Genomic DNA, 17,036 nt, shown 5'->3' on the forward strand with positions numbered 1-17,036 from the left:
AAGCCAGCAGTGCGCCAGGCTTGTTAGTTTGTCCAAGTGATTTATGGGAGGAAGGCCAGCCCACTGGTTAAGACACTAGGCTGAGAATCATAGAACCATAGAATATCAGGGTTGGAAGAGACCTCAGGAGGTCATCTAGTCCAACCCCCTGCTCAAAGCAGGACCAATCCCCAACTAAATCATCCCAGCCAGGGCTTTGTCAAGCCGGTCCTTAAAAACCTCTAAGGAAGGAGATTCCACCACCTCCCTAGGTAACCCATTCCAGGGCTTCAACAGTAAGGTTCAGTTTCCTGTTCCACTACAGACTCCTTGTGTGATCTGTACAATGGGGATAACACCACCACCCTACCTCACAGGGGTTTACAGGGATAAATACATGGAAGATTGTGAGTTGCCTAGATAATCCAGTAGTGAGGGCCAGATAAATGGGCTCAGATCTTAGGATCACATTTCAAGGACAGACCAGAGCCCCATTATCTTCAGTACTGGCACAAACAGGCACATACAAATCTGATTGCAGGCCCTATCTATCTTTAGCACATAGGCCTCCCATTTCTGCAGTGTCTGGGCACCTCCCACTCTTTCAGATATGTATCCACAGCAATCTGCCCATCAGGGTCCAATGGGGGCACCTGGAGTTATGGCACGCTGGGGAGGAGGGGGCTATGGCACAAGGGAGCCACTCACAAGGCCCTGCACTGCAGCCTAAGTTAAACCAGGTGCTGTAACAATCATGCAAACCAGTCAGGAGAGAGGAGAGGGAAATACACCCCCGGACAGGGGAGGGAACAGACTCGTTCATAGGTGACTAGGCTCTGGCCGGCTTTCCCTGGCTGCCTCCCTCCTGCAAATAAATCCGCATGGTTGGGCCGGTCTTGTGGCTCCACCTGCCCTGCCCGAGATGTTCTCTAGACTCCTGCAGCGACGCGTGGAAGAGAAACTTTAAAGGGCTCCGGGATTCCGAACGCGTGACCATGGCAACAGAACGTTGTGCTGACTGTCTCCTTAGCAACGGACGGGCTCTGCTCCCTACCTTGCCCCTTTGCAGGCGCTGGGACGGCAGCTGGGGGCCCACGGCTCCCCATTCCCTGAGCCGAGGGTCCCTGCTGGGGGCTGGGCCACGATGGCTTTCGAACTGGAAGAATATCTGCGGGCAGCTTTCCGGGACAAGCTACTGCTGCCGTGAGTAACATCCTCTCCCTATCTCCCCCCACTTGCAGGTGGCTGCTTGTTGTGAAGAGGTCTGCACAGCTGCACTGGGAACCCCTCCGCTTGTGGGAGCCTGCATAACGCTCATTATTATTATTTGCATAGCTAGGCCCTCTGTAGAGCTATGAAGGCACTGGCAGATCTCTGCGCAAGAAGCCTGGTAGGGGTAGGCCGCTTTTGGCTCAGGCCCTCAGGGGAGTAGTCTTCCTGCTGATACTAATAGCAGTGGGTGTCTTTATTTGGGTAGCTGAGGGATGGCTAATTCTTGGGGTTTGTGCCAGCAAGAAAACACTTAACAGATGCTTCCTGGAATGATTCTCAGTAGCCTGTTCTAACCCTGCTTGCTGATCAGGGCTGGAATTCTGCCAGCACCCCACAGCGTCCCAAGTAGAGCTGTGCAGAGAAAGCAGATTCTGTTTTGTGGAGGATTTTAATATTACAGAATTTGGTTTCATTCCAATTCAGAACAAAAACCCCAACAGCTTTGAAATTCTCCATGAAATTGAAGTGAGCCTTGCCCCAGTGCCCCAAACTCTGGAAGCCCTGGAGACCTGGCCGTGTGGCAGCGGGCTGGGCTGTCTGGCTGCCCCGGAGATGCAGATCCTGCAAAGTCCTGAAATTTCACCTGACACTGTAGTCTGCATGGCTGGCTGCTCCAGGACGGTGAATCCTGGAAGCCTGGGCTTAGTTGGCAGGAAACCAGGCAGGTTTCTGCTGGAAGCCTGCCTGAAGCCTGCCTGGGTGCTGTCGGGACTTTGGTGTAATCAGACTGGTTCTGCAAAACATTCCAACTTAGCCAAATCAGCAAATTCCATCCAGATATTAAATTTTTCCAGCCAACTCTCAGGATTTTGTCATGAGTCTCATGATAATTATTGTTTTCCTTAAAGCCCCAGCTCCTGGAGTCAAGTGGATATGTGATGATTTCAGCCTTCATTCTTAAAGAAAAAGTAAATTTCTAGCCCTTGTGGCTGTGGAGACCGCTTCAAATGTGATCCCAGCGCATCCTAAGGGCTCACAAAGCAGAAGGCCAATAAAAAGAACCCAAATCTAGTGTTGTTACATGACCGCATGATTTGAAAGCCAGTCTCATGATTTTTGGTGAGCCTGACTCATGTGTTTTTTAAACATTTGGGGTTGGCAATATAGGGGGTGCAACCAGGGTCGGAGGAAGTGAAAATGAGGCACTGGAAGCATTCCTAGAAAGCCCTGACGAAGCTTTGTGTTTGGTTTTCTGTGGAGTGTTGCTTCCTGCTCCTGGGGATGTGGTGAACATTTTATCTTGTACCAAAAGAGCTGCTGTCTGCACTCAGAAGGCCTGGTTCTAGAACAATTACAGCACAGGTTAGGAGTGTGTGATGATCCCATCTGCTGCCTGCATATGCTTACCTTGGCTGTACTGTGCTGTATTTTAAGCAATTTCCTAAGCCATGGCCACACTTCATATTTTACATCCATGTGAAAGCAAGGAGAGTGAGTATCACGGCCCTCGTTTTATAGCTTGGTAAACTAAGGCCCAGAGCAGCGAAGGGACTGACTTACTCCAGGTCATGCAGCAGGTTAATGGCAGAATCTACACTGGAACCTTTGTAGCCTAGTTCCCAGTCTGGTGTCCTGTCCACCCAATCACACTGCCTCTCTTGTGTGCAACATTGCCAACCTCAAGCATTCAAAAACTAGGAGTCAGGTGCGAAACTCATGCAATTATTTAAAACAAGTGTTGTGATTTTTAAGCCAATTAATGTTGGGCCCTTCCTATTTCTGGTGCCTGGATTCTCAGGCAATCTTATGACTCCAGCCGCTGGGGCTTTAATAAATATACTAAAGATAGTGAGACTTGTGGTTTCATGGCGCCTTTTGGGAACACAGCTTAGTAAAGCCCAGGTCACTTTCATGAGACCAATACTGGAATACCGCATCCAGTTCTGGTGTCCCCGTTTTAAAAAGGATGTTGGAAAATAGGAGGGGTGCAAGAGAGCCACAAAAGAGATTTGTGGCCTGGAGAAAATGCCTTACAGCGAGAGGTTTCAAGAGCTCAATCACAAAGAAGATTGGAGGTGACTTGATTCGTGTTTAAGGACCTTTGCAAGGAGACAGGCTGAGCAGGAACCAATGGCTGGAAGCTGAAGCCAGACACATTGTTAGCAACGAGGGGGATTGTCCATTGGAACAAGCTACCAAGGGAAGTGGTGGAATCTCCAGCTCAAGACTGGAAGCCTTTTAGGAAGATTTGCTTGAGGCAGACAAGTTTCTGGATCAGGGTCGGGGTAACTGGGCAAAATTCTCTGGCCTGTGTTACACAGGAAGCCTAGATGACCTAGTGATCCCTTCTAGCAAGTGAATCAACACTGCCAGTCCAAACTTCAGCATGGCAGGCAGCTGTGTTGTAACAAGAGCCCCCCAAACACAACTGAGTTTACTAAAGACAAATAGACAAAGCTCAACCTCCAAACATTTCCGTAACTATATTCTTTGGGTGATACCCAGTCCTGATAAGTTTGTGTTGTTTTTTTTCCCCTCCAGTTTGGCCACATTTGACTAGCCAATCAAGTCTCACTGAGCTGAGTCAGTTCTATAGGGACTCAGGTGGGAGTGCATAGCCACCAGTTTTCTGTGTATGGGAGAAAGGAAAACCAAACAATTAGCTTCGCCTTCTAACCTGCTACCCAATCAGGGCACAACTTGTAAATGTCACTTGCTGTGATTCCCATCTCAGGCACTGAGAGCAGGCTTTTAAAACAGAGGGACACCAGGAGTGACTTGTGATTTTTAAACTCTTGCCCACCACAGCTGGGAATCCTGGTTGGGTTCATGCCACTTTATAGCACATGAAGCTGCTCCCTCTGAAATTGGTGGCAGCGGGGTGAGATTAGAAGAATCAAAGTGACAGAACTCTCCTAAACTCTGCCTGCCTGTGGAACCACCCACATTATCTTGTGGGGAGCATTGTACTAGGATCGTTCCTCTTTTGTGTGTGCGCATGTGTGCGTGAGCGCTTATGTGACAGCCACTATCTTGGCAAGTACATCAGAGATTGAAACAGGGACCTCCAGTGCTAAAAGCATAAGCTGCTACATCATCTTACCTGGGGCAGTAACAGACTCCAATCTCCTACGGATTGGACATAGGGAGGGACTTGTAACACACACTTTCATCAGGTGTAAAGCCATTAGTAATCTTGATATTTAAATTGTCATTAGGTATCAGAGTTAACACCCAGATCACAAGAACTGGAATCAGTTTACATGCCTCAGAGCTATTGTTTCAGGCCGTCTGCAGACTCAGACAGACGGCACCACATTGGTTCACATTCTTTGCCATCATAAGTGCTAGAAATTTTTTTTTTTTTTTTTAAAGCAACACCATCAACTAAGTCAGTGGTTCCCAAACTTGTTCCGCCGCTTGTGCGGGGAAAGCCCCTGGCGGGCCGGGCCGGTTTGTTTACCCGGCCGAACCTGCGGACGCGGCAAGTAAACACACCGGCCCGGCCCGCCAGGGGCTTTCCCCGCACAAGCGGCGGAACAAGTTTGGGAACCACTGAACTAAGTAATGACTCCTCTGTCTGACCTCCTTTGCTATAAATAACACCTACAAGGACTATAACTATGTAAGCAGGGCTTGCCCTGCCAGAGCGCCCTTCTGTGGCTGGCCACAGTGCAACAAGCAAGTCCTTACTTGGTTTTCCCAACAGTGCCCAGCGCCAACTGAGTTGCCCATCTTCTCCACCACAGATCAGACCAATGGTTACCTTCTCTGCCTGGGAAAAGAATGTTGTCCCCTTCAGAGGCTAATACAAACCCTGCAGCCTGGTATAATTTAGTAGTTTCAGCCTCCAGCAGATCCCACAAAGTCAGACCATTCTCCCCCTAGAGCATAGCAAGTTAAAATGCAGCAGTTCTCCAGCCCCACTCGTATTCCAGGGCCCCCACCTCTGGCAATTGTCTGTGCTGCTTACAACTCTCCTGCAGCCCTCAGGCCCTTGCAAGAGGGGTCCCTGTATCCCTTCACTCCCCAGTCCCTTTGCCTGCAAGTCCTACCCCTGCCCATGGGAATCTCCCTCCAAAATCCAGGCTTGGCCTGCTCTGCTTGAGCTGGTTCTTCACCTTTACCAAGGTGCTTCTGCAGGAGCCAGATACTCAGCAGGCTTTTCCTGCTCTCACCAGTTCTCTCCAACAGCTCTCATTTGCTAGCACTCAACTACTGCTCCTTCCTGCTCCCCTCGCTGAGCTGCTGCCTGGCTCTTTAGGGAGGCCAGGTGCACTCACTCAGGGTTGCCAGGTATCTGGTTTTTGACCAGAACACCTGGTCAAAAAGGGACCCTGGCGGCTCCCGTCAGCACTGCCAGAAGTCCGGTTGGCAGCGCAGTGGGGCTAAGGCAGGCTCCCTGCCTGCCCTGGCTCTGCACAGCTCCTGGAAGCAGCCAGCATGTCTGGCTCCTAGGCACAAGGCGGCCACGGGGGCTCTGCACGCTGCCCCCACCCCGAGTGCTGGCTCTTTAGCTCCCATTGGCTGGGAACTACAGCCAATGGGAGCTGTGGGGGGCGGCGTCCGTGAGCGCAGGCAGTGCGCAGAGCCCCCTGGCCCCTCCACCTGAGAGCCAGACATGCTGCCACTTCTGGGAGCCACCTGAGGTAAGCGCCACCTGGCCGGAGCCTGCACTGCGAACTCCTCCTGCACCCCAACCCCCTACCCCAGGTCAAAACCCCTTCCCGCACCCAAACTCCCTCCCAGAGCCTGCACCCCCTCCCTCAGCCCAACCCCCTGTCTACAGCCCTGAGCCCCCTCCTGTACCCTGAACCCCTCATTTCTGGCCCCATCCTGGAGCCTGCACCCCCAGCCGGAGCCCTCACCCCCTCCCACATCTCTGCCCCTGCCTGGTGAAAGTGAGTGAGGGTGGGGAGAACGAGCAACGGATGGAGGGGGGATGGAATGAGTGGGGGTGGGGCCTTGGCGAAAAGGTGGGGCAAGGGTGTTTGGGTTTTTTCTGCCATTAGAAAGTTGGCAGCCCTGCACTCAGGCCCTTGCTGGAGGTGAACTGGACCTATTCCTTCTTAAAGGGCCAGTCACCCTGTGACAGTTGGAAGAGATTTGAGAAAAGAACTCTCACCTTTTTTGGTTTCATTTTGTTGCTTTGGGCCCAGTCGAGCTTGCTGTTGCCCTGCACATTCGTTAAGGAGTCACTTTTCCCTGTCATTTCTCGAACAGTAACATGGGGGAGAAAAAATTAGTTTAAAACAAATTGGAATCCTGTGATTGTAAAACCACAATCTCTTTCTGGGCACCTGGCAGGCTCTGGATTAGAAACCACTTTCGGCTCGTCCTCTGGGATAGATCGGGGTGGAACTGGGGAAAAAACTAGTACTCAAGTCATGGCTCTATGTTCCCCCAAGGCCAGCCCTGAAATTAGCTAGGTTGCTTGCTGACTGTGCATCTCTTGACATGAAAGCGTTAGATTTGGAGCACAGGGTGGTGGCCACTGAGGAGAAGTGCTGGCTTGTGGAGCTGCAGTGGCCCAGCTCACATCAGGGGGTCCAAGTAAACATGTGGCATTTGCAGTAAAAACAAGTGTGGTGCCCTTGCATCTCAGTAGTGCCGTGCCCTGTCCGGCGTACCTTTTTCGGCATCCTGGGTGCCACGGATGGCAATGGAGGCTGAAGAGGAGTTAGCAGAGTTCCACTAGGGCCAGGTGGGCCCTGCCACTCTCCCATTTGTTCCTCCCCTGCAGGAAAATGCCCGAAAGAGAAGACGACTACCTGACCCCTGCCACCCGCCTGCTGGAGAAGAGGAGGGAGCTGACAGAGGTGGAACAAGCCCTGTCGGCACAGAGAGAGGTAACTACAGCTGCACGGGGCCTTGCCGGGGCTGTGCCTGTTAACCTGAGATTCGTGATTCCTAAATGGTGGGGTCCCCGAACGGGCGAGGGGTTGTGGGGGCATCAGAGCCTCGAAGGAGGTTGAGAATGGAAAGCAAGTCCTTGCTGTTTTCATGTCACTGGGGCTGCATGATGGGGAGTGGCTGGTCACTTCCTGAGGGCTCAAGGGCAGGAGGGGAGAGGCACAATGCAATCAATGGAGAAAACTCCTGCTTTAAAGACACTCAACATCACTGGGCTGGAGCTGGTTGGAAAAATGCTTCCCCCCCCCCCCCCCCCCCGGGAAAATTTAAATTGTTCAGGGAAAATTCAAGTAACCAAAAGATTTTGGCCCAAATCTGAAAAGTTTAGCAGCAACAAATGGTGCTGCAGTTTGTAAAGCACTACGGGTTACTTTGGTGTCCTAGTGTTGATTATAATAAACATGATTTTGCCCAGCATTAATTGGCCTATTAATCTGATAGACCACACTGTGGCCAAGTATGTACCTAGCGAGAGAGAGGGAGAACAGTACAAAACACCTTGGCGATGTAATAATAGTTACAGAATTAAACAGCAGAGAACAATAAAATGGTACATTTAGAGAATCGCGTAATAGAAAGATATTGAATGTAATGGCCGAGCAGTGACAGGGGAGAGGGACTAAGAGATGGGCAAGGGGAAAAAGCTTTTAGATGAGATCTGAAGAGTGGGCAAGTCAGTTAATGAGATGGCAGTTGCTGCAGAGGAGAAGGCCCCTGCACCAGCAGTGGCCATCACTGGATCCTCAGTATTAGATCAAGTGTGTCAGTCAGTGTTTTGGATGGAACCTAGAATGTTTTAACAAGGGTTTGTCCTGACTCATAGTGGCCCCTCACTCTGTCCCCAGGCTCCCCACCCTCCGTACTCCCATACATGCTCTGTGCTGCAGGCCAGATATTCCTGCCTAGACACACAAGGTGTGTATTTTGTTCTGTGACTGCACGGCACCTAGCAGTGGGGTCCTGGTCTGCTAGGCATTACCACAATACAAATAAAATGTTACTAATAATGGCCCAGATCCTCAAAAGTATTTAGGTGCCTAATTCCCATGGAAGCCCCCAGTCTAGCAGGCATTGCAGCTTGATATTCAGCTCCACTGTGACTACTATGGCGGAGCCCAAGGGACAGTGACAATGGTGGTGCACCGGTATACCCATGCAGCACTGATAACGCTGGCCAGTCCTTTGGACATGGAGCCACAGGGGGATTAAGACGAAACAGGGACTAGATCCACCAGAATGCCAGGGAGGGCTTTGCCCAGAGCATTTAGTCAGCACTCCACTCCTTGTTCTGTATAACTGCTGCCACTTCGGCTGATAGCAAGGCAGGAACCTGGGACCTTCAGTGTTAAAAGCATGATTTTCTGCTGCTTGTGCTGAAGGGCTAACTCCCTCAATTGGTAGCACTAGTAGGCTTGTATCCTTATATGTGGACAAGCCATCAGAAGGAGACTGTAAGACCCACATTCTGGCAGCATGTTACCCTTGCTCTATAGAACACTCAGCAATAGGCAGACCTGCTGCTGCTCTGGCACTGCAGGGGATGCAGCCTTGAAGGCCTCTCTTCCCAGTCACTGAGCCCCCTCACCCAAGCCCAGGTGCTCTGTGGGTCCTTGCCCCCCTGCTGGTGAAGACTCAGGAAGGATTGCTTGGGCTGGCCCCACCCCCTGACTGGCCTTGTCCTGTCCTCCTGCAGGAGTTCCAGATGAAGATGGAGAGCCTGCAGCAGCGCCGGAAGGAGCTGCAACACAAGGAGGGGCAGCTCAAGGAGGCCATCTTCAAATTTGACAAGTTCCTGAAGGTACAAGACCCACATGGACATCCCGGGGCCGGGAGGAAAGCCTGCTTGCTGGGGTGGGGATGGACTGTACTCAGAAGGTATTGAATCCTAGAATATCAGGGTTGGAAGGGACTTCAGGAGGTCATCTAGTCCAACCCCCTGCTCAAAGCAGGACCATCCCCAACTCCCCAGATCCCTAAATGGCCCCCTCAAGGATTGAACTCAGAACCCTGGGTTTAGCAGACCAATGTTCAAACCACTGAGCTAAAGTGCCTGGTCAGTAATTCCCCGAGTTGTCCTTATTCCCCTTTTTATAGCTAGGCCCTAGACTTGCCCTTTCCAGTCGTCTGGAATCTCTCTCCCGTTTGCCATGGCTTTTCAAAGACAATTGCTAGTGGCTCAGATATCTCCTCAGTCAGCTCCTTGAGTGTTCAAGTCGCTAGGGCCTGATGAAATCCATCTAACTTGTCTCTGTAATTTTTAACTTGTTCTTTCCCTATTTTAGCCTCTGATCCTACCTTGTTTTCACTGGTGTTCATGATGTCAGACGTCCAGTTGCTAGAAACCTGTTTGAAAGCAAACAAACAGTTGTTGCGCACGTCTGCCATTTCCCCATTTCCCTCATCATCCAAGTTCCTCAGCACATCCAGGCACCACTATTGACCTCAGCCACAGAGTCCTGCAGCTACAAGGATCCAGCCTGGGCTCCACTCTCAGCCACACGTTTTGGTTTAGACTCTAGGTGCATTTGGATCCAGGGTTCTGGTTCTGACCATTTCTGATTCCCCAACATACACACAGACAGTGCAACTTATCAGTGGGGACTGAATCAGGGACCTAAAGCCGAAGCTCCAACAGCTTGAGCTAAAGGAGCAGCTTCTCCAGCAAGGTGTCAGTAGAAGGTTGTTACCCTCATAGCAGTAGCCCCTGCTAGAACAGAACCCTGTGGCAGCAGTGCTACACATCAAGCATGCGGGCTCAGTGTGGTGGGGAGCTTGCCTTTTGGCATTACCTGGTTCCCTGTGTTGTGGGTGGCAGGACAATGACTCCAAGCGGAGCCGGGCACTGCAAAAGGTGAGCGAACAGCGGGAGCAGGTGGTGCAGAAGGTCGTGGAGGCCATGCAGTTGCGCCAGGAGATCGCCCGGCTGCTCGTGGAGAGGGACAGGCTGCAGAGGCACCTGGAAGCCCATGCCATCTTCCGGAGCTATCTCCAGGGAGTGTTGGAGAAGACGGAGCAGGTGAGGGGGGACTCTGCAGGGAGCTGCTGGGGAGGAGGGTCAGGGGCATGAGCAGGGGGCACTACCCCTGTCTCCAGATGCCCCCATGCCAACTTCCCCACTCCCCATTTTTTACCTGATCCCCTCCCCAGCTCTGCACTGCCCCCTTCCCAGCTACTGACCTTCCCTGTGCTGAAAAGCACTCTGAGACCCCCTGCAAGTGCTCAGTCCCTCCAACTGCTGAAGTCCCCGGGTTCCTGTGCCGCCCCCCCTGCCCTGGCCCACTGCTATTACCAAGCCACCCTTACCTCTGGTGCCAGCAACAAGTGACCCGAGTCCTGCTTCCGGCCCACAGCACCCGTCACCCACAACCTTCCCCCACTGCCCTGTGTTCCCTCATGGCCGCAGCACCCCCCACACTGCCCCCCGCCCCCTCACAGCTGCAGCACCCGTCGCCCATAACTACCCCTCATGGCTGCGGCACCCATTACCCCCAACTGCCTTGCGTCCCCTGACAGCCGCAGCACCCCCCCCCCCCCGCAACTGCCCTGCGTCTCCTCAAGGCTGCAGCCCCCGTAACCCACAACCGCCCGGCGCCCTCTCACAGCCGCGTCACACGCCCCCTTCCCAACTGCCCAGCGCCCTCTCACAGCAACGGCACCCATCACCCCCAACTGCCCAGCGCCCTCTCACAGCAACGGCACCCATCACCCCCAACTTCCCCACGCCCCCTGTGTCCCCGCATGGCCACACCCGTCACACACAACAACACCTCACGGCTGCAGTACTGCCCCACAACTGCCCCGTGCCCCCTCACAGCAGCAGCCCCCCACCACAAAAGGGTGCCATGCCTCCTCAAGGACAAAGTACCTTCCCCCACAACTGCCCCGCACCCACTCATGGCCACAGCACCTGTCACCCATAACTGCCCCTCACGGCCATGGCACCTATCACACCCAACTGCGTCTCGCCCCCTGATAGCCACAGCACTCCCCCTCCCCCCCCCACTGCCATGCGCCCCCTCACGGCCGCAGCCCCCGTTACCCCCCAACTGCCCTGCTCCCCCCACGGCCGCATCACATGCTGCCCCCCCCATGGCAACAGCACCCATCGCCCCCAACTTCCCCATGCCTCCTCCAGCACAGAACCCTCCAGGCCACAGCACATTCCCCCACGGCCCCAGCACCCCCCCCCAGCACTGCCCCCCCTCCAGTCACACAGCTGCAGCATCTGTCACCACAACTGCCCTGGTCCTCCCAGCCAGAGCAGCCTCCCCGCCCCCGCCAAGTGCTCTGACCCCAGCCCTGCTGATGCGCTTGGGGAGGTTTGTAGCCTGAAACTGGTGGTGCTGAAACAAGCTAACCCGGCCCCCCACCTCCTGCCCCTTTGTGGGTGAGGAGGTGGCCTCCCCTGGCTGAGAGGTGCTGGAGCACGCCATGCTCCGCCTGCAGTGCCGGCTGCTCTAGGAAAGCCGCTAGGCCCCTCAGGCTCGTCCCAGCCACCCAGTAACCTTGTCTATGGGGAAGGGGCCCCTGTGCAAGGAGTACGGTGGGAGGCAGCTGGTTCTGGCTCGGATCCCAGTGACCCATGGTGACTTGGACACTCCTCGCAAACCTGCTAGAGCCAGGTGCACAGGGGATGCTAGTGCACCAGAGATCTTGAGGCAGGGGTTGTGGGGGAGGGGCAGGCAGGAAACAAAGGATCACAGGGTGCGGGATGTCCCTGACCCGAAGTAGAGATGCACTCGGGGTAACAGGACAGCCCTGCTAATTCAAATCCAGCGTAACCCCTCTCTTACGCCACCTGTGAAAGGGACTTAGTTCCCAGGCTGCAGGCCTGCACCTCTGTGCTGAATGAGCACCCCTAACCCTCTGCCTCCCCCGTTGTCCCTTCCTCCCCGGGCAGTTTCAGGAAATCCAGGCTCTGATCGACCGCTTTAGGACGCTGACCGCCACCAATGTGGCGCTGGTGCAGCAGGACCTGGGGAGCCGGGAGGCGATGGCGGAGAAGCGTGCCCAGCTCCAGCAGTACCTGGAGCAGAGCAACAACGAGATCATGCAACTCAACAACCAGCTGGCCATGCTGCAGGCCCAGCGGGAGGAGGCCCGGGCCAAGGTGCACCAGTGGGTAAGTGGGGAGACTAGCCCTCCAGCATGCCAGGGGAAGAGGGGTGGGAGACTGTTAGGATACTCCACTGGCCCTATGAAACTGGGGCATGGGGCAGTTCCCTAGAGGCTCCTTCAGCCTTGTGGGGCAGGGATGTGTGGCCAAGTCCCAGGGGCTCTCTCAGCCCCTAGCAGTGGCCCCAGTGACTCTCCCACACCACTACCATAATGGGCCCTGCTGCCTGAAAGCCCCCACCCACCCGCAGTGACCTACCCTGAGCTGGAAGGGGTATTGGCCGCATTCCTGCTCTGCCGTCCCTCCCCAGCTGGGCCCTCGCTCTCTGCCAGCATGGTGGGGCTGGCAGTCCCTTGAGAATGGCTCCTGCCCTCCCCCTCGCTTTCCCTAAAGAGAACAGCTGTGAACCCTGGAGGGGCTGAGTGAGCTGGGCCCGGTTCCTGCTGGAATGGTGCCAGCCTCGCCCACACAGCATGCTGGTGCCTCCTGCTCCAGTGAGCAGGCTAGAGAGTAGGGTGGCTGGTGGCGTAGCCCCTGCGAGCAGGGTGCTGAGGGAGGGATGCGGATGCAGCCGGTGGGGAGCAAACACTGCTAGGGCTAGGATCAGACCGACTTGGTGTGTCTATAACACACCAGTGCTTCCGCTTGGGCCAGGCACTAGCCTGCAGGATGCAACATCCACCAAACCCATTTTCCCCCCTCAGAGCCTTGGTGGGGGGATGGGGCACAGTGCACATCAGGCTCTGTCATGCCAGCATCGAGAACATCATCTGGGCAGGCTCTGTCTGTGGACCCCCCCAAGGGACAAACAGGGAGTCTGTGAGCTGAGGTGGCTCCTTGTTGCTCACTGGACAAGGCATGGGGGTGGGTCTTCATTGCTCACCAGGCATGGCTCTGTGGGCTGCACCAGAATGAGGTCACTGCAGGAGTTAGCACTTGTGCCCCTCTGTGAGGATTTGAACTCTGGACTGCCAGAGTGCAGAGTAGGAATGTGTGCATGCCCCCAGCTGGAGGCTGCTCTGTCTCACAGCTGATGCCATGGGGCTATGTGGTGGGTGCTGCTGCAGGGTGCCATGCCCACAGGACTGGAAGTGCAAGTGTACAGCTGGGCTCAGCCAGGTAGGAGCCAGGATGCTGGGATTCTCCTCTTAACTCTGCTGCTGGTGTGCAGCCTGATCCTGAGCACGCTGTCCCCTCCCTCCCTACGCAAAGTGGGGATAATCCATCCCTACCTCCCAGGGCCGGGCCGAGGCTTAGTTCACAGATTGGGACATTGCCAAGGGGAATCAAGGCAGGAGCCTCATGGTCAGAGGAACACGAGGCAGCATCGCTTGGGATGGAGCAACTGATCGAAGACTCTGCTGTGGGAGGGGGCGTCATCTGTCCCTGAGGCAGGGACAACTATCACTGGGCTCTGTGGGCTTAACCCAGTTCTGGTGCTTGGAAATTGCTGGCTGGGTATCGCTGCTCCAGCGAGGGTGCTGAGAGCCCTCCAGGACTGATCTCCTCCCATGGCGTAGGGAAGATGCGCTGCGTGGCTGGGGCAGGCGGTTTGGGGAATGCAGAGTGGGAGGCGGGATGCAGTGCCTGTGTCAAGGCATCCCATAACCCTCTGCTCCAATCTCAATGCAGGAGTCCAAGTGGACTGAGATCCAGAACACAGCCACCAAGAAGACCCTGCAACTGGGGCAGATCAAGATGGCTACCCTCAACCTCTTCCAGCTGGCGACTAAGCAAATGAAGCTGCAGGTGGACGTCCCCCTGGAGGACACGGAAACCCAGCTCGGCACGGTCAGAGATGCAGCCGCCCGCCCACTCTTCTTCATGGCATTTGGCTTTCCCCAGCCCTGTGCTCTGGAGGCTGGAGAAAAGCCTACAGCCAATGCTGCTGATCCTCCTGTACACCACCTCCCCCTGGGAGAGGCTGGGACTGGAGTAGCCAGTACTTGTGTCCTGCTCCCTCCAGTGCCCCTCCTGGGACAGACCAGGCCTAGAGTAGCTGTGAGCTCCTCTGTACCCCAGGCTACGACAGGGAGTGGGCCCTACTGTTTGCTACAGCAGCCCCTGCTGGGACTTCTCCTTTGAAGGCTTGTGTTTTCAGGACATCACTGGCTGGATCCAGGTAAAGTTCCTTTCCAAAGCAACCGCACTCTGTCTCCATCAGGTGCAGCTCTGCATGCTCGACCTGGCTGACATCCTTGCTGACCTCCGCAAAGGGGCACCTGCCGTACAGCCCTCGCCCGCTGCTGCCAGCTAAGCCACTCAGCCTCCTCCCAGCTGCGCCACCTCCACCGTGAGTTTGCTGCTGAGGCTGGCTTTGGGCAGCCCTGATTTCCACCCTCTTCCCCCACCTGCCTGAATGCAGCTTGCACCTTGTGTTACAAAATCAGGCATGCGACTTATTGCTGTTTTCCAGGGGGCTAAGCCTCATTATATCACTGACTCACCATCCTCTAAATCGGAGGTGGGCAAACTACGGCCCGCGAGCCACATCTGGCCCGCGGGACTGTCTTACTCGGCCCCTGAGCTCCAGGCCGGGGAGGCTCGCCCCCGGCCCCTCCCCTGCAGCCATGCTGCCAGCACTCTGGCCCACCCACCTCCCAGGTTTTCCAATAAGCCATCCTGCTGCTCTGAGCGGCATGGTAAGGGGATGGGGAGCAGGGGGCTTGGATAAGGGGCAGGAGGTCCCGGGGTCAGTTGGATGGGGCACCAGTTCAGGGTGGGGGCAGTCAGGAGACAGGGAACAGAGGGGGGTTGGATAGGGGGTGGGATCCTGGGGGGGCAGTTAGGGACAGGGGTCCCAGGAGGGGGCAGTCAGGGATAAGGAGTATGGGGGGGGTTAGATGGGTCAGGGGTTCTGGGAGTGTGTGGATAGGGGTCAGGGCAGCATACTGTTTCGCAACCTTGATGTGGCCCTTGGACCAAAAAGTTTACCTCTCCCCCCTGCCCCCCTTCTAAATCACCTACAGCTTCTGCCCCAAAGGCGTTTACCCTGCGTTGGCTCAGAAAGCACCAGCCTAGCAGCCTGATCTAGGCAGGAATGAATTCAGCATTTCCCCGCCTACACCTCTCACTTTATGCAAAGATCACAGACACACTTGTCAATGTGCCCAGAGACCCGCAAAGTCAGCGTTAGATGGGCCAATGGGGGAGAAGGGGGAGGGCAGGCACTGTGGGGCAGGCACTGTGGACCAGACCCCTCCCCTACCCCACAGTACATGTCCTACAAATTACCCACTGAATATCTGTGACCCTGCTTTTTACTGGGGGAGGTACCACTCCCACAGCTGCTCTTTCCAGCCTGACACAGTGGGCAGGGAGATGCTGGGGGTCATGTCTGAAATTAACAAACCCACCCCACTGACCATAGCGGCTGGCGTCACAGGGGCTGACTGGGCCATGGCTCCTGAATTCCCCCTGTGTTTGAAGGCACCTGCTGGAGTCAGACCTGCTCAACCATGGCTGGGAGATGCAAGCTCCTGTTTCCACTGGCCTGGAAGGGACCTGGGTCATGGAGTCCAGGCCCTGCTAGTGCAGTAGCCCCTTCACATTAGCCTATTCGCAAACTGCCAGAGTGCCAGCTTCAAACCAGTCTGGTTGTTTGACCCACCCCGCTCCTATGGGGGGGGGGGGGGCTGGTGCAGAACTGATGGTTAGAAACCATTGTCTCATTCCAGCCTCAGTTCAGCCCCTACCCTGCACCGAGCACTGGGCCCAGGCTGCAGCTGTGTTGGCAGCAGCCAGGCTGTGACTGAGCCCCACTGGCCAGCATTCCTAGCCTGGTGCTAGTGAAACGGTGGGAGGTTCCTCTGTGGAGAGCTTGCATTAGAAAAACAACTCAACCATGATTGTGAGCCTGTGTGATGGCCATCAGCCCAGCGACTGAACTGGAACCCTTGAGCTGAACACAGGAGGCGCTCCACCTTGAGCTAATGGGCCAAAGGGCCCAAGCTGGAGCTGTAAGATTCGTATCTGCTTTGGCTCAGCCCACAGAGCTGATACAGCCTGACCCCTCTTCTACCCCTCATGTGGTTCCTACCTGTGGAGCAATAACTATGTTTGTAAATCTGGTCCTAAAGTCTGGGTCTTTAATCCTAGTTCTTTGCACATTGGCAAAAAGAAACCATGCTGGAACACAATCCTATCCCAGCCCTGTTTAAGCCTTGTTTGTATGGTAGAAAGGGCCTATGCCAGGTGGGCTCTCACAGCAACGGGAAGGCAAAGCTGGCTGCAGCTTCCCCTGCACTACACTCCATTTGTCTTCTCTGTTCCAGGCTCCATGGCAGCTGGACCAGGGCTTTGTGCTAACCAACACCAGACTTTTGTCACAGCAGCTTCCTCTCCTGCTGCCCCATGGAATCACCGCACCTGCAGCCTTTGCATATGCTATGGCCACTCTACAGACACGACACCCCTAAGCCAAATGGACAGCCCCAAACGTCAGGACTTTGCTGCCTGGGGGAAGGCTCCTGAAGTGCCTCGGACAGAAGTCATGGTGATCTTCAGGTATTTCCAGCCATCAACTCTACCTACTGATACACCATTAACCCCGAGGTCTGGAGTCTTCCAACCTTCTTCTGTAACATCAGGACCTATGTAGAATGCGCAGCCACTTTGGGGCAAATACGTTGCTCCATCCTTGAGCAATGCAGGGATTAAAGCAGCAACTGCCTGACCCAGTTTAAAACACTTCATCACCTCCTTGATTTAGTTAAACAAGGTTCCAAAATCCAAACTGACTGTGTGCATTCACAACAGCTGGGCCCATCAAACTAGCCTGGGTCAGTTTCTCCAGGCAGATGTCCCCTTAGGCTGT

General features: G+C 54.9%; 1 protein-coding gene and 1 long non-coding RNA gene across 2 annotated transcripts; one reads left to right on the top strand and one right to left on the bottom strand.

The window, feature by feature from the left end:
• Window positions 1-829: 829 nt before the first annotated feature.
• CFAP73 (cilia and flagella associated protein 73) lies at window positions 830-16,920 on the top strand. Its single transcript, XM_037878670.2, has 8 exons — window positions 830-1,182; window positions 6,935-7,040; window positions 8,798-8,902; window positions 9,920-10,120; window positions 12,005-12,226; window positions 13,853-14,011; window positions 14,385-14,513; window positions 16,495-16,920. The coding sequence occupies exons 1-7, from the start codon at window positions 1,124-1,126 to the stop codon at window positions 14,475-14,477; spliced, it is 945 nt and encodes a 314-aa protein (XP_037734598.1). The 5' UTR covers window positions 830-1,123; the 3' UTR covers window positions 14,478-14,513; window positions 16,495-16,920.
• LOC119563770 lies at window positions 4,888-10,013 on the bottom strand. The gene is made up of 4 exons (XR_005222365.2): window positions 9,894-10,013; window positions 9,400-9,447; window positions 6,317-6,405; window positions 4,888-4,966 (listed from the first exon to the last, which is right to left on the bottom strand). It is a non-coding gene; the product is annotated as an uncharacterized LOC119563770 (long non-coding RNA).
• Window positions 16,921-17,036: the final 116 nt, after the last annotated feature.

This window comes from Chelonia mydas, chromosome 15, assembly GCF_015237465.2.
Source record: "Chelonia mydas isolate rCheMyd1 chromosome 15, rCheMyd1.pri.v2, whole genome shotgun sequence".
Lineage (NCBI taxonomy): Eukaryota > Metazoa > Chordata > Testudines > Cheloniidae > Chelonia > Chelonia mydas.

Bases quoted from the DNA above. Each gene is read 5' to 3' on its own strand.
- CFAP73 (XM_037878670.2), top strand. From the start codon at position 1,124: ATGGCTTTCGAACTGGAAGAATATCTGCGGGCAGCTTTCCGGGACAAG. The intron at 8,903-9,919 runs GTACAAGACCCA...TGTGGGTGGCAG, and splicing joins AATTTGACAAGTTCCTGAAG to GACAATGACTCCAAGCGGAG. The intron at 10,121-12,004 runs GTGAGGGGGGAC...CTCCCCGGGCAG, and splicing joins TGTTGGAGAAGACGGAGCAG to TTTCAGGAAATCCAGGCTCT.